General features: G+C 43.5%; 1 protein-coding gene across 6 annotated transcripts in view; it reads left to right on the top strand.

Moving 5' to 3' along the window:
* Positions 1-4,800, top strand: part of FARS2 (phenylalanyl-tRNA synthetase 2, mitochondrial) — a 235,224-nt gene extending 230,424 nt beyond the window's left edge. For all 6 annotated transcript variants that reach the window (XM_063401775.1, XM_063401756.1, XM_063401786.1 and 3 more), the window contains one exon: positions 4,483-4,800. In XM_063401775.1, coding sequence (XP_063257845.1) covers positions 4,483-4,621 — 139 coding nt within the window. In that variant the 3' untranslated portion in view covers positions 4,622-4,800. The remainder of the gene's footprint in view (positions 1-4,482) is intronic.
* Positions 4,801-15,317: the final 10,517 nt, after the last annotated feature.

The following is a 15,317-nucleotide window of genomic DNA, read 5'->3' on the forward strand; positions in this document are numbered from 1 at the left end:
CTTCACTGGCATCAAAATCACCTTAAACAAAAACATGTCCCTTTTTAAGAATATGCTGTGCCTACAATGTGCTCTTCCAGAGAGATGAAGTATTAGCATTTGAAAGGACGGATGAGAATGCGTATTTTGGAAAGACCTTTGTTCAGAGAATTACTGCTATATCCTATGTGCATATCACCATGGTAATTGAAATATTTGCCACTGATGAGAAGGTATACAGCACAAGCTTTTTTCCGTTTTCCATGATGTGGTTTCTAGCAAAGAGTGCTATTTGTCAGTTTAAAATTTATGGTAGGATATTTAGCAGTTGTGCCCACTATCATAGAGATGGATGTGGTTTGAAGGCATGAAACAGAAAGGAACAGGTAATTACATCTTCTTCTTCTTGCAGTTTAATACTCTTCCCCATTTCCACTCAAAATGTGAACCATTCTGGAACTGCTGGAGCCACAAAGCAAAACCAAAGCTGTGCTCTCTGCATGGCTTTGTCAATTAGGATGCTGGTACCATGAAATGGTTTGTTTCATCTCATCATCACTGCTTTTGGGACATTGTTGGAAACAAAACAAGCCTTTCTCTTCCCTGAGGTCATTCCATGCATGTATTCTGTGTGAAGGGTGTAGCAGTCACTGAGTGCTGTGTGAAGATGTATGTAAGGGAATTACATGATGAGTCTTTTGAGGGCATATAGGATATACATTTCCATGGCAGAGATACCCTCAAGGAACCTCATTAACAGAGAGAAAAAAAATCCCAAGTGCTTGCAGTACCTTGTGTGTAGATCTTTCATTTTAAATAGTATTTTGTAGGAAAAGGTGCAGTATAGATATCATGGTGAGTAATACTGCTTAGTGAACTGCATGGGATACAAAAGGGATGGTACTCTTTTTTGCTCTTTCATGCTGTGGCTGATTGTCGTCTCTAGTTTTCTGTTCCTCAAAGTAAATCCAACTCTCCAGAAAAGTGTCTGGTTCTGTGTTGTCCTTACCACTTAAGAGCAGGGGTAACCTCCATATGGAACTCTCTGAGCTTCTGTGCTTTATCTAAGGCAGGTGGAAAGTAGAACGCAGTTAAAAGGTAAGGGGTTTCCCCCTCAGTGCTGCCCCTTTTATCTCCCTCTTCCAGTACAGGATGGAAAAATTTTCATTCTTGTTATGGTATTGCATGTGGAAGAGATAAGTGCCAATGCCAGACATTTATTCTTCATGCAACATTTTGGTTACCAAATGACCATGTGGTTAGTCTTATGTAATGCTTAAGACAGGTTCCCTAGAATGCTGAAGTGTTTTGCTGTTGGTAGCTTCTGGGATCAGCTTTCCAGCCAAGTTGCATTTAAAGCATCCTTCAGTGGTTTTCCATGCAGGGAAAGCTAACACACACGTATTAATTTTTGTTGCCTGACACACCCTTTCGTTCTAGCCCAGGCACCAGGGTGAGGTTACTTTCATGATGATTTTATTAGACTAGTGGCAGACTAAGACCCCTTAATTTCTTGTTCTGCTTAGGTATCAGGCTGAAATACCCAAACATATACATTGACCTTCAGATGGACCCCACACAGTTGCTCTGACCTGGCAGGGACCAGCTCCCTAGCATGTGAAGACAGCTGAGTGCCAATTCCTGAAAATCATGAGGCAAAGTTCTTTCCTCCAAAAATCATATGAAAGCGCATTAGGCATTATTGCGCTCCAGTGTTTGTCCACAGTCTGTGTCCTGCTTCCTCCTGTGGCATCAGGATAAGTCCCTGTCTTCCCTCTCGCAGTGAGCAGTGCTTGGCTGTACCCACTGCGCTCATTACCTGCGAGCCGCAGGCTGGTGCAGAGGAGGCTTGTGACACTGAGATCAGCCGAAGCCTAATGGGAGAGGAGCCCGCGTGACTGCAACCGCACCGACTCGGCTGGCGGTGCACTGTAGGGAAATAAAGCCCCCTGTGCTCACTCTTGAGCTTCTCCTTTTTTTATTTTACTTTTTTTTTCCCTTCTTTTCTTTACCCTGTGAAGCTGCTGTTGCAGGTTTTGGCCTCAAATTTTTGTTTCCCAGGATAGAGAGCCGCTGCTTCTGTACCGTCAGGCTGCAGCATGACATGCAGCAGAGACTTCATTATGCATAAGCAGAGCCATCTCTAAGGTAGGCAAACACTCTGTGGCTCTGCAGAACAAAAGGGAAATGATAAATGGAATGAACAAAAGTATTATTTGCTGATAATAATTGTTTCCAGTTGCAGCTGATGGCAGGGATTAATCACAGTGTCTTAATACTTTATTTGGGAGTAGGGGAAATACAACAAGAGGGAAGAGCTGAGAAGTGGTCTTCCAAATCTCCCTTGAAAAGTTAGTAATAGTACTCTGGAAACAATGCTTAAGGTTTTGAAACTTGCAGTGTGTCTTTTATTGATAATAGCTTTGAACCCTTATACTCCTTCTTTCTAATTAGTAACAGACATGCAAATAAACCTAGCTGAAAGGAGGGAGAAAAATGTAGCATAGAATGTAGCATCCATGTGATGTGGAGTTCTGTATATTAGTAGTTACAATTTCATTTTTTGCCTATAATTAAATCGAGATTAATTACATTTAATGCAATCCCCATTTTAATTGTCTCACACCAGTGCTTAACTTCAGCTGCAGCTAGCAGAGCTCTAGTCCAGGGCTGTTCTCTACAAGCTCTACCTTTTCCTGATTTGAATACCTCCTAAAGGAACTGTTTTTTCCACAAAACCCTCAAGAAACTATTGTGTCCTAGTCTGCCATACATAATTTGTTATGGAATGAACCGTTCTCTAGCATGGAGGGAGGGGACACAGAAACACCTAAATCAGGAGTAATTGTCACTTTCCTTTTACCCAGGCCAGTGACGAAGCAGTGCTGTAGCTACACCTACCACAGCTTACACAGACATTAAGCAAACTTGTGTTTACATCACATTAAATAATGATAACAAATTTTCAGACATTGGATATATTCCCAATATTTGCAAAACTTCAGGATTAAGCCTGTGACTATACCTTCTAAATAGATTTTCAGCTAAAGCAATTTGCAAATGTTTTTGATGAGGTGTATTTCTGTAGCACCTTTAAAAACTGAAATACTACCACCTCTAAGGATATTTGCCAGCCTGGTTTTGAAAATCATTTCTGTTGAGCTCCAATGCACTATCCCTCTCTGTTTCTCAAATTTCTCTCTGGCAGTGTAGCATCTGACCAAATCCTGGTTATTCCATTTACTTGCTTCCCCCGGGTTTATCCTCTTGGCTGCTTTGAAAAGGTGGAGCAGAGCAGAGCAAGACCTTCCCCACAGTTACACCTCCCCCTCTTTTCTCAAAGATCACTTTTCTGTAGCATTTAACCTGCACACAGGGAAAGCTCTTGGCTGGCTTTTAGCAGTTAACTTCAGTCAGCTGAACACTTTATGAAATGCAGTTTGCCCTTTCGGGTGCTAGCCAGATTTAAGTTGCTTTATCTTCAGAGCACACAAAAAGGGAGGAATGCTTTAATTAGAAGTAGCTTTTTTGTTGTAAACTGCCAGTGGGAGCAGGGCAAACCTCCCACCCTTGTTGGGTGGCACAAAATTGGTATCAAATAACAATTCTGAGGTAGAAATTACCTGTGCCTATTTCTAGTAAGATTTGAGGTTGAAATGAGTATCTTGAGAGTTGTCTTTGTGGATGAACACATCTAACCTTAGATTTAATCAAATAGTCATAAGCATAAAAGTGGTTCTAACGTGAAGCAATTTTCAGGAGAGAGATGACCCAAAGCTTGCTGACTGCCTTTGTGTGCCATTAAATGCAGCATTCTGCCAGTCTGGAAGCTTCTTCTGTGTGGTACTGTTCAGTTTCCCATTATTTTTCCCCTCAGATTTTCTCTCTTTCATTGAAGTGAGTGTTCACCCCTGAAAGAAGAAGCTGTGTGGGCTCCATCTGAAACTAAAAAGGATACCAAAACTGCCATTTAAATTCAATAACACAGGCACTGCAATTACAGAGATGCCCTTGCAAAACTAGGTCCTCCTGGCTGCTTTTGATGGAGAGCAAGAATATTTTTTTCACTCTTACTCAACTCAGTGGTTTGTACTGATTTTTCATTAACTTGTCTTTGCCTAGCCAGCCACTCTTAAATACTTTACTTTCCCCCATCATTCCCTTTTCTCTATTCCTGTTCCCCATTCTCCTCTGTCTTTTACTTTCCATAGCAGAGGGTAAGAAGCCCTCCTCCTGGGGCTGTTTGCTCTGGTGAGAAGCTACCACACCACAATACAAGTTGGGGTATAATGTGGACTTCATCAAAGTCCTCTGCCAGAATTAAAATTCAGCTCAGTCCCGCCTCTCCAAACTGTGTATCTTAGCATTAAGGTGATTTTCAAGAAACAGGAGCAAAATTAGACCGCAAATAAAAATGATCCAGAGGGTAAGTTGTTTGGCCTCGTGTATTTGCATTTGCAGGCACATGTATTTATGAGTCCTCTTTTGGTTTGTGTTTTTCAGGACGAAGAAGGTCAGCCACTGCTACCGCATCGTTTACCGGCACCCGGAGCGGACGCTAACGCAGGACGAGGTGCATCGCATCCACCGAGCGATTGAGGAGTCAGCAGTCCGGGAGCTGGGGGTGGAGGGCAGATTCTAGAAATGCTGCTCTGGGGCCCCAAGGACAGTTGCATTTTCCTTTCTTTTTTCTTCTTTTTTTTGGGGGGGTGGTTTTAGGTCACAAGTAGAGAGAGGGGTTTTGTGACTGAACACAAAAAGCGATTGATAGATGGGCAATGGCAAAAGGGGCAGGTAATAAACATTACTACTGAGAAATCATTGACAAAGTGCTGGTGCTTTATTTTAAGAAATGGGGGAGCAGCAGTAGTGTAAGATTTCCCTCCTGTTACGATAAGAAATACACTGCCTGGTGGTTTTCTGTGTTGTTAATTGGTCCCTGGGTTCCATTAAACTGTAAATACTTGGCATTATTTCTGTGTTGACAGGATCTTCTGTCCATGTAACAAGTGAAGCAAATCAGAGACACAGATTAGTTCAGGGAAGAGAAACCCGTCCTGCCCCACCCCACCCCCATCCCAGCTTTTTTTTTTTTTTTTTTTTTCCTTGATAAGAGATGTCAGATTTTGCTTCAAGAAACATTCTAAGAATTACTTCTAGTGAAGTTTGGCTCTCTTACCTTCAGAGCCCATGGGTGTTGCTTTCATCTGCTACAGAGAAGGAGCCAGTGTGGCTTGGGTCAGGCTTTGCTGTCTACAAACACTGGGTCATTGGCAGCTTTTTCCTGTTAGATCCTCTTGCTCCCACAGAGCTGGGCAGAGCGCAGTGAGGTGCTCCAAGCTGTGCCACCTTCACCAGGAGAAGCTCCCTTGTCTCACTTCTCTTTGCATAGATAACAATGCAAGATATGTCTCCTCTGCTGTCACCATCAAATGTCACCACCTATGTGAGGATGGCAGTAAACAGAAACTCTTCCCTACAATGCCCTGAAAAGCAGCTTCCTTGATCTTTCACAGTATCTAGCAGCAATGGCTGCTTAGAAATTTAACCTTTAAGACAGGAAACCAAACTAAAATGGGATCTTCTGCTGTCTGAGGCTCCAGTTGCTTTACAAGATGCTTGCCTTTTTCATTGCAGGTAAGTAAAGTAAATTTTGGCTGTGATATGATGCTAGGGCCTGTAGAAATGTTCAAATGATCTGATAAATACTTGATGAGCCATTGCAGATGCTGATATGGAATATGGGACCTGTTTTGCCTTTTGATGGTATTTCATACAGGCTTGCAGGTCACATCTGGTTGCTGTGCAGGCAACATCCCTCCTTCAGGGAAGAAGGTGGTAAAAATGCTGCAATAAACAGCATCTAACACTGATTTATACCTTATCAAGAAACATCTGTGCAGCAGGCTTGTACTCAACCATAAGACGCCAGTTACCATTGCAGATGTGACAGAAGCAGAGAGCTCATTTTAATTTCATTACTCAACATATTTAGCTGTGTAAACAAATCCTAACCTAAATCACTGTTGTGTTATTCAAATAACTTGATTATGAAAACAATATGCTAGACTTTCTACAAGGCAAAAAGAATGGGTGCCATTTAAGCACCAGAAAAACCTACGTGGTTGTTTTTAAACCATCATCTACCAAGACCCATAAGTACAGTCTAGCCCATTTGATGTTTCTCAGTCTCCTTTATCCCTCACCTTTTCAGAATTCTCAGAGATGACATGAGGAGGAGGAGGACTTCCCTGAACTGCACTGAGCAGTACTTGTTCCAAGACAGGACCTGATTGATGCTGTCACAAAGGGCAGCAGATAATGTGGATCTTAATTGATGAAATTGCCTGTGGAGAGAGTCCCATAACCTGTGTGCTGTATGAAAGAATTAAGTCTCTTGGGAAAACAGGAGAATATCTGTGGTGAAGTAGGTCACAAGATTTCCCTTTTCATTTATTAATTAGTGAGGTCTCCCTTTTCTACTACCCAAATCTTTCAGTTCTTCTTTGATTCTGATCAGTTAGTTTTGAGGGCATAAAAATCTGGGGAAAACAAGGAGGAGAAAATTGAACATTGAGCTTTTTTCACTGCAGCCACAGGACATCATGTCTGGCTTTGCAAGGCAGTTTGGGTGTTCTAGGATCACCCCATATCCAGTCACTAACATCAGCTGTGTTTGACTCAATGATTTTAGAGCTCTTTTCCAAGCTAAACAATTCTATGATTCTCTGTGTCTGGATTGCACTCCAGTGAGCACAGGCTTCCTGCAACAGCCAGGTCTTGGTGGAGTAGTGTTGTTCTTTGAAACCTGAAAGTCTCATAAGTCTCGTAGTCTCATAAGCTAATAGGATAAGGGGGAAATGGAAAACTTCCCCTGAAGGTGACCTGACACCATGGGATCATCTTCTGGAGTACATGTTTTCATAGGAACAACTTTCAGGCAAAAACATGAACCATCAAGATTAAAAACCCAAACAGCCTCTTCAGGAGCAAGTGTGATTCCATCATATGAAGGCCTGTAAAATCATATGGGCTGGCTGTGAGCACAATATAGTACTTGGGTATGTTTCGCTTAGTTAAACCTTTGTCATATATGTTCTAGGATTAATCTACTCTGAAGACCTATTGTTCTGGCAAGGATTCACCACCTTTTTGAAAAGGTAGCAAAAGGTAGCAAAGCAGACCTCAGATCAAAAGGCATCAGTGTTGCACTTTTATGCTCCTGCCCTCGGGAAAATATGATTTTTCCCTTCAAAGCTTGACCTTTATTTTACTGGGAAATTTGGGGAATTTAGTAGTAAACTCTCAAACCATGTGATCCCTTGTAGGGGCTGACAGAGAGCCCATAAGAATCCCAGGGTTTTAAAAGCCATGATTTATTTTATTGCTGGTCAGAGACATAGGATGCCAACAGGACCTCAGAGACTGGACTGATTTTGGTGAGAGTGTGACTGAGGAAGGTCCTTGGGACAGTCACTGACCAACTCTGTGGAAGAAAGGGTTGCCCTCGGCTGTCACTTGGCTTTTCTCAAGACATATTTAGCACAAAGGTAGGTGAACTGGCTTGAAGACCAAGAACAACGTCGCTGCCGAGGTAAGATCCAAGGTAAGATCCCTTGCTGGTCTCTGCTACCCTTTAATCTGTCTCATGAATATCCCCCAACCTTGGATGAGCTACAAGTCTGCTAAAGGGGGATGAGTTCCCCAATATCAAAGTGATACCATGCCATGTGGAAATATTAAGGGGAGCAGCATTTGAGTTATTAATGGGCATGCTGACTGACTAGTGACAGGCACAATACACTGCTTCTTGCTTTTATCAGCTCCTCGTGTATGTTTTTGTGTGCCTCTGGGTTTTATATCAGCATCCTTTAATAAAACAGGAAAAAGTCAATTGTAGCAAAAGAAGTTGCAGGAGTACTGGCTGGGGTTCTATGTGACTGAACTGTATGTACTATTTGAATGTTCTGGGTGCTGGTTTTGTTCCTAGTTGACATTGGTTTTCAAGCTAACTGTGATTTCTGAAAGACTAAATATTTAGTTTAAACACTCAGTTTGGGATCTTCTCAGTAAATGGCAGTGGATTTATGGTGCACTAAGTCTTACCTGTTTCTGATGTTCTTGTTAAAGGTTCTGCAGTGGAAAGGTGGTGTGATCTAGATAGGCAGGAAATGGCTCTGTGTTTTTACCCTTGAGACTGCAGTCACCTCTGCCATGGTATGGCCAGGCATGATCAAACAGTTGCACACATCTGAAATCAGTTTGATACTGGGAATCCAACCTATGCTAGTAAACCACTGGTGGTCATTATTGCCCTTTCACTGAGAGTGTTACTGCTGTCCCTTCTGCAGCTGTACTGCAGCACTGAATTTACTGTCTTCTGACTCTGCACCTGTATTGTGTTTCTCAACTACTGACATATTGGTCTCAGCCCTTGAATAATTTCATGTAGGGATTATCTTTAAAAAATGGAAAAAAAGTTGTGGTCTTTTTGTGCGTTTGGTAGTTTTTATCTGCAGTATTGGTGCATTTCAACTGTCCCAGGAAAACTCACAGTCAAGACAGGAATCTTTGGTGGTTCATGGAAGTAAACACAGGGAGTTTTGCCCTGAAAAGCAGAATTATGTCCATCTCATTGAGTTCATATTTGGGCAAAACTAAAGGACCTTGTCTTCATTGTGGGTTGACTGGTGCTCGTTATTTAAGCCAGGGTCAGAAAGCCCTCTGTGTTGCCACCACCACCTCAAACACACACAGAAGCAGTTTTATGCATGAGGACATTCTGTCAGATTCAGTATGAGCATATAAAATGATTGTGCTGGGTATTTCAGGCTTGCTAGTTGGTGAACTATCTCCATCTGAATTATCTGGGAGAGAAAATGGGTTTTTACTTCAGCTGTAAAATAAGTAGCTGTATTTTTAAAGTTCAAAGCTCTCTTCAGCTACTGTCTGCTGTGTGTCTTTGCTCAGATATGACTGTTTCAATAAAACAGATTTGCTTTCTGTGTATAACAGGCCATATTGGCTAATTACACAATCCTGATCAAATTTTAAGATATGTGAGCATTGTCTCTGAAGGGCCACCAAAATTGAAGCAGTCTTGTGATGGATGACCTTGAACAAATTTGTAGGGAACACCAGAAACCAGCCATTGATACTTGCTACCTGCTTTTAAATGTTGGTACAATCACATCGGAATTTGAGGCTGAATATCTCAGAGGAGACAGCTGCAGTTCAACACAGAGCATGGACATATGCTGGGTGAAGGCACTGACTTCTCCAGAATGTGTTGTATAAGGTTTGATCATCATTAACATCTGATGCACTCAAATGTTTGGCAGTTTTCGTGCTTTTGTGCTTTTGTCAGATGGCCTCTGTTATTCTATTTATGCCCACTGTTAACTAAGTAGAGTCTGGTTTAGTCTGCCTTTTTCACTTGGACTTCTGACATGACCTTGCTTCCTCCTTTCAGTTTTGCTTACTTTCTCATACAGTTCTTACTGTTGAAATTCGGTATAACTTTGGTGAAGAAACGATGCCAGGCTGCAGGCAGGGAGATTTGTTGTGCCACAGCCTAAAGCCTGTGCTCCCGCTCCACATTACTGCAGGGTGTCTCTGTGCTCACCCTCTGGATGCAGGTGATTAACGCGTGATCCAGGGAATTGCGCCTCTGCCTGCTCGGTAATTTGCTGGGCAGCGCTGCAGTCATCCGGAGCAGCTGCCACTTAAACGGGCAGTAGATTGTTCTCTTTTTGTTTTCGTGCCTGCAGCTTCACCCTGTGCCCCAGCCAGACGCGCTGCGTTGGTGTCTGCTGCAGCAAGGCATCAAATTGGCTGCATCTCGCAGTGTGCCGCCTGTGCAGCCGCCTTGCAGCAGAACCCTGCGTGCATGTAAATGGTTGTTCCCATCTCCAGCCACAGATGGGAGGCACATCCAGGGGTCAGGACTAAAAACTTCCTAGACCCCAAGAGGTGCGATTAGCTGCTCGTGGTATCTCAACAATGTCTGTACAGGGTGGAAAGTCCAAACTTGTGGTATCTGCCCAAATGTTTGGTCACTTGGAAGATTTTGTAACCCAGCACACAGTGGCCATGGTGACACCTTCTGGGGGAGGGGAGCAGGTTTAGGGAGTGATCGTAGCTGAGAAGCAAGGCACTCATGTCCTGGGCTCAAAGTGCTGAACTATCCTCCCCACCACCATGCTCCTGGGAGCCACGGATGTGATTTTGGCTGCCTGCCTTTGCATAGGCACATAGTAAATAATTAACATGCACAGCCAGCCTTTTTGGTCATCAGCTATTGCTGTAACTGATGATTAATTCAAGAAATTATTGATTCTTATGCCAAATCTTTGCTCATGGGCGGTAGAGAAACTAATACTCATTCACAGGGTCATTATTGGCAGATCTCAGTATAGGAAGTGAATAAAATGTGTGGGGATGGAAGCGTAGATTTGTTTGTGTCTTCCACATCATGAGGGGTGTAATTGACAACTCAACTCAAAAATCTAACTTGATACCCACACTGTTATAAATGCCAATCCAATTCCAGTTAATAAAATATAATTTTATTAATTAAAAAATTACAAGACAGAAATTTAGGGAAAACCAACAATTGGAAGCACAGTGCCGATGTCCAGGATCGCCTCTGGGTGAACCAGCTACAGCCTCTAGCGTGCTGTAACCCCCTCATTCATGAGTTGGTCTGTTGCGGGGTTCTTCTTTTATACAGTTCATTTGGCCTGCGGCAGAGGATTTCCCCACAGTGCTTTGTTTTCGGGGTGGTTTTTTGAAGGCATCTCAGTCCTCCGGCCTGCCGAATGGGGTTTTCCCGCGAAAGGATGGGTGGTAATTTCTTCCCTCCATTGTATGAATGAGAGGCGAAGTTCTGAATGGAGAGGGGTCTCCCTGATCATATCTCGGTGATGGCTGGGTGTTTCACAGTTCTGCTGCCCCTGGAGGACTGATTTCAATCTTGTTTGCCTTTTATTCTGATGTCAATAGTGGGCTCCCGATTCCTGGCAAGGCATTGTCTTTCTCTGAATAGTGGCCCCTGGGTGTTGCTCGTCCTGAGAGTAGTTGGTTTCGTGCTCAACCTGCTTGCGTTTGATTTTACAGAACATATTTACATTCTACATACACTAAAACCACGAATTAATATACCATATTTATTACACACACCAAGACCCCTCTTGTTAGGTGTTTGCATACTTGGTGGTGCTTTCAGGAGGACCAGGGCCATCTGGGATCACCAAACAGCTCTCCAGAGAGGTCTGCTCAGTGCCCACGGTAAGCTTTTGCTGGACACTGGAGACTCTGAGCATTGCTGTGCCTTGCACAGCAACACAATTGGAGCCTAATTGCCTTAAAACTCCTGTCCTGTGCTCACAGTACACATAATCTTGTCCCCTGGGCCTTGCCCTGAAACACTTCCTTTCTTTGGCAATCTCCTAAATTCCAGTTAACCTCCTTCCCATGACTCCAGACTTCAGCCCTTCTCCCCTTTCTATCACAATGCCCCAGTCAGTGCCTGCTGCCTTGCTAGAAGCTTGCTCAGAAGGTTTTCACACTGGAGCCAAGAAAAACAGATCAATGCTCCCCAAGTATATGTGTTAATGCTTGAGTGTCTCCTCTCAGCTGCTGTTTTTCCCAAAGTTTGCCAGAACATCATGCCTCAGAGACCCTCAGTTGAAGTCCAGCGTGGGTGTGTTTGGATTCAAAAGTCAGTGGAGGTCACTGGCAGTGGAAGCCTGAACACCCATCTCCATTGCACACGGCCTTGCTTCCTTAAGCGAGGAGACAGAGAAATAGCAGGCCTGCAAGGAGGGCATATCAGGTGTATCCTGACTGAAAGTTCAGGTGTATTAGTAAGAACATGATGCCCAGGATGGTCCCTTGCATGTACTTCCAGAAAATGATTACAAATATATTTTAATAAATAATTACAGCAGCCTTCTCTGTGTGTTTTCAAGCTGCTGTTATTGTAGTGGCATAATTTTCCTTTCCACCTGTTAGAAACAGAAAAATTTGAATTTGATTAAGAATTAAATTATTTCCTGATGTTCCTGGTCTTGCAGCATTACTTCTTTTGTTTGAGCAAGGAGCTCAGCCCAGCTTTGCTAAGAAAATTTTCAATACTTTACCAAATTATGTTATTTGTATGTCACACACCTATGAAATCAGAGTGGGTTATATGAGTCCCATTTCTGTGCTGTGGACACACAAGCTGGGTTATTGTTCCCTATATTCTGTCTGATTAGAGATTTTTCTCTTTGCTGCTTTGCCCCAATACACAGGAATCACCTTTTTCCTAGAAAAATTCAATACTTTCTGGTGCCTCCTGCTGTCAGAGAGCCAGCACTCTTCTGAGCACTTTCCCTCCAAAGATCAATCAAATTTTGGGCAGAGAGCTCCCTTCCCCACTTGAGACTTTTTTTTCAGCCTGAAAGACTTTCTGGCATCTGTTTTAGGCTCCTGTGCAACACCTGCTGCTGGCAACAATGCAGATCTTTTTCTGCCTCTAGGGAAGAAAGGTGATTTAATAGAAAGGCCAGCTTTATAAAAGACATTTGAATTACTTAAATGTCCTGCCATAATGACAAAAAAAAAATCTAGCCTCTAAAAAATTATGCACAGAAGTCAGTTTTGGTCTTTCCTAGAGAGCAGGTTTGTGCAGTGGTAGCATTTCCACATCAGTGCAGCTTGTGAGGCTCCAAGAGAGGACAGCTCTTCTGCTGAAGGCTCTCTCTTTCATGTTTGGAGAATTGCTTGATAGTTTTATGGCTTCCTTTCTGTTTGGACACACATCTGGGGTCATTAGCTGTGCCTTCTCTGCTTGTTCCCTAACACCTTCTGTATTTGGTGCTCTGGCTCTGCATAGGATGGGGGAAAGAGGAGAAAGTGGCTCTTAACTGACAGGGTCTGTTGATTGTTGTCCCTCTCTCTGGGCTTTGAAGGAAGTCAGCTGGAAGGGTTCTTCCCCTAGCACTGATGTTCCAGTGAGGACATGGTTAACAGGAGGAAAAGTAGTGGCATTTCCTAAAAGGAAGTAGATGTGAGATGATCCATGTGGGACAGGTGGCCTTGCATTCAGGCAGCCGCTGTTCCATGCTGCCATGGAAAAGGTCATTTTTTTCAGTGTAGATGCAGGTGGCATCATACATGGGCATCTCCAGCTGGAAACCACCTCTACAGTCCAGATGTTGAGTTAAACACTGGGATCACCATGGTAGGCCATGGTGATCTCAGTAGCTTTCCTACATGGCCATTGAGTTATTCTGTACATCATGTATGGGACTCTGTCCAGAAAGCTCTCTGGAGAAGCACACTCTTTAAATGGGGTAAAGTAGGCTTGTTATTAAACCCTCCTACTCAGTGGCAGACTTAAAAAGGAGGAACAAATCTCTCCATAAATGGGGGACTTTTTCTTAATAATGACTGTAACCCTGAGCTTTCCTGCAAGGTCTTATGGACTTGGAACATTTTTGTAATGCAGATCAAACAATACACCTTTATCAGACGCATGAACTGAAGGCTGGAGAGACTGAAGGGTTTGCCTTGTCTCACAGATTTTGGATGCAGTACCTGAGTCCTTTTCTGTAGGTGGCACATGCCCTCAGGAATGAGGGGAGGACCTCGGTGCTTTGCCTGATCTTACAGCACTGGATTAGGGTTAGGCCCCCTTCTCTGCTTCTCTGCATTGCAGTGGCATTTAATGCATTACGTTGGAAGCCTTCTCCACCAAAATGTTCTCAACCAGAAGTGTTACAGTGACTGAGAGACAAAGGATGAAAGAGGGAAACTATGAGGCATTGAGGGTCACCAGGCATCTAATTTTCCCAGTACTTCCACTCTTTTTTCTTTTCAAAGCATATGTTGAGTGAGGCTGAGGAAGCAATTGGCAGCACACTTGCAGCACCTTGGTCCTCTGTGTATGTGTCTTCTGTGAGGATCTCAGTCTGGTGTGTGTACTGAAATCGTGTCAGGAGCTACACAGTTTCTACCTGGGGCTTTAGCCTGCCTGGTGTGCCAGAAGATTTAATTTTCCCTATCAAGAGCTCTTGGGCACCTTGGATCTGCTGTAAGGAAGGGGATGAAATGCTTAGTGGTAAGGCTGAGTGCAGAGAGCAGCAGTGCTCCTGCTCCCTGTGGTCCTGGCCTGCACCAAGGCCAGTGCGCACCCCCAGTGCGCATCGGGGTGCCACGAGAGCCGAGAGTCACGTGGTGGTGCCTGAAACACGTTTCCTCTTGTGAAAGGCTGCCAAGTGTACGTGAAAGCATTTCATCAAGTTATCAAATAACATTTTGTTCTCGTCTCCGTATGATGAGCATAGCTTGGCAGTCCGGGCTCTTACATACAAGATTATAGATGCAGGAGCTCTCAATGCATTATTTTTCTTGCGTTAACTTACTCTGCTTCCCCTCGTGCCCATGTGAACTTTTGTCATTCATGTCCTGTAGTAAGAAGCTGAGTTTAGCTAGGCTGTGTTGAAAAGGACGTATGCTTTGGGTCGGTTTGAACCTGCCATCTAGCTTTCCCTGGTGTCCCACATCCCAAAATATCCAGCACAGTCAACACCAGGCCCCCAGCAACCAGAGAGGTACTGACAAGTCTGGGAGGTTTTTGGAAGAGCTGATCAGGAGAGGTGGAAGCACAGGTAGGTGAGTTTAAACACAAAGTGAAGCAGATCCCAGCTCGGGAATGACTAACAAATGTGTGGTTTGTGAGACATGCAGCGCTCTGATGAGCACAAACACCCTCCCACTCTCCCGGGCGTGAGAGAGGCATTCTTGGTGTGGCACGCAGGGATACAACAAAGGCTAATAGTGTGACAGTCAGACTGAAAGTAAGGTGAAATTTCCTGACAGTGAGATGTATTTTCCTGTGAAACAGCCTCCCAAGGGAAAGGGCAGGAGCCCAACTGCTTTGTCTTTTTAAAGCCAATCTGGACAAAGAATTAGGAAAGGTGATTAGGGAGCAAGTGTAAATTGGCTGGAGGAAGGAGTGGTGATCTAATAGATCCTTTCCATTTCTAGCTCCTAGGATATAATGTTCTCTGTAATGAATTTTTGACTGGTTTTAAGCTTTAGGGGGTAACAGGGAGATAAAACCAAGCAAAAAAATTAACAATAAGAAAAACAACAACAACAACAACAAAAAGACTTTAGAGTTTGTCTAGTAGTCATGGAAAGTGCCAGATTGAGAGTTCCTTGGGCCAGTGACACTATTCAAAAATAGCATTGCGAATGGGAAAGCTAAAATTGTTACATAGGTAATGATTTTGGTAATGACATATTTTGAAAGAGTCCTGGTAGTCCCAAGTATCCAGGAGCACATC

Source organism: Prinia subflava, chromosome 1, assembly GCF_021018805.1.
Source record: "Prinia subflava isolate CZ2003 ecotype Zambia chromosome 1, Cam_Psub_1.2, whole genome shotgun sequence".
Lineage (NCBI taxonomy): Eukaryota > Metazoa > Chordata > Aves > Passeriformes > Cisticolidae > Prinia > Prinia subflava.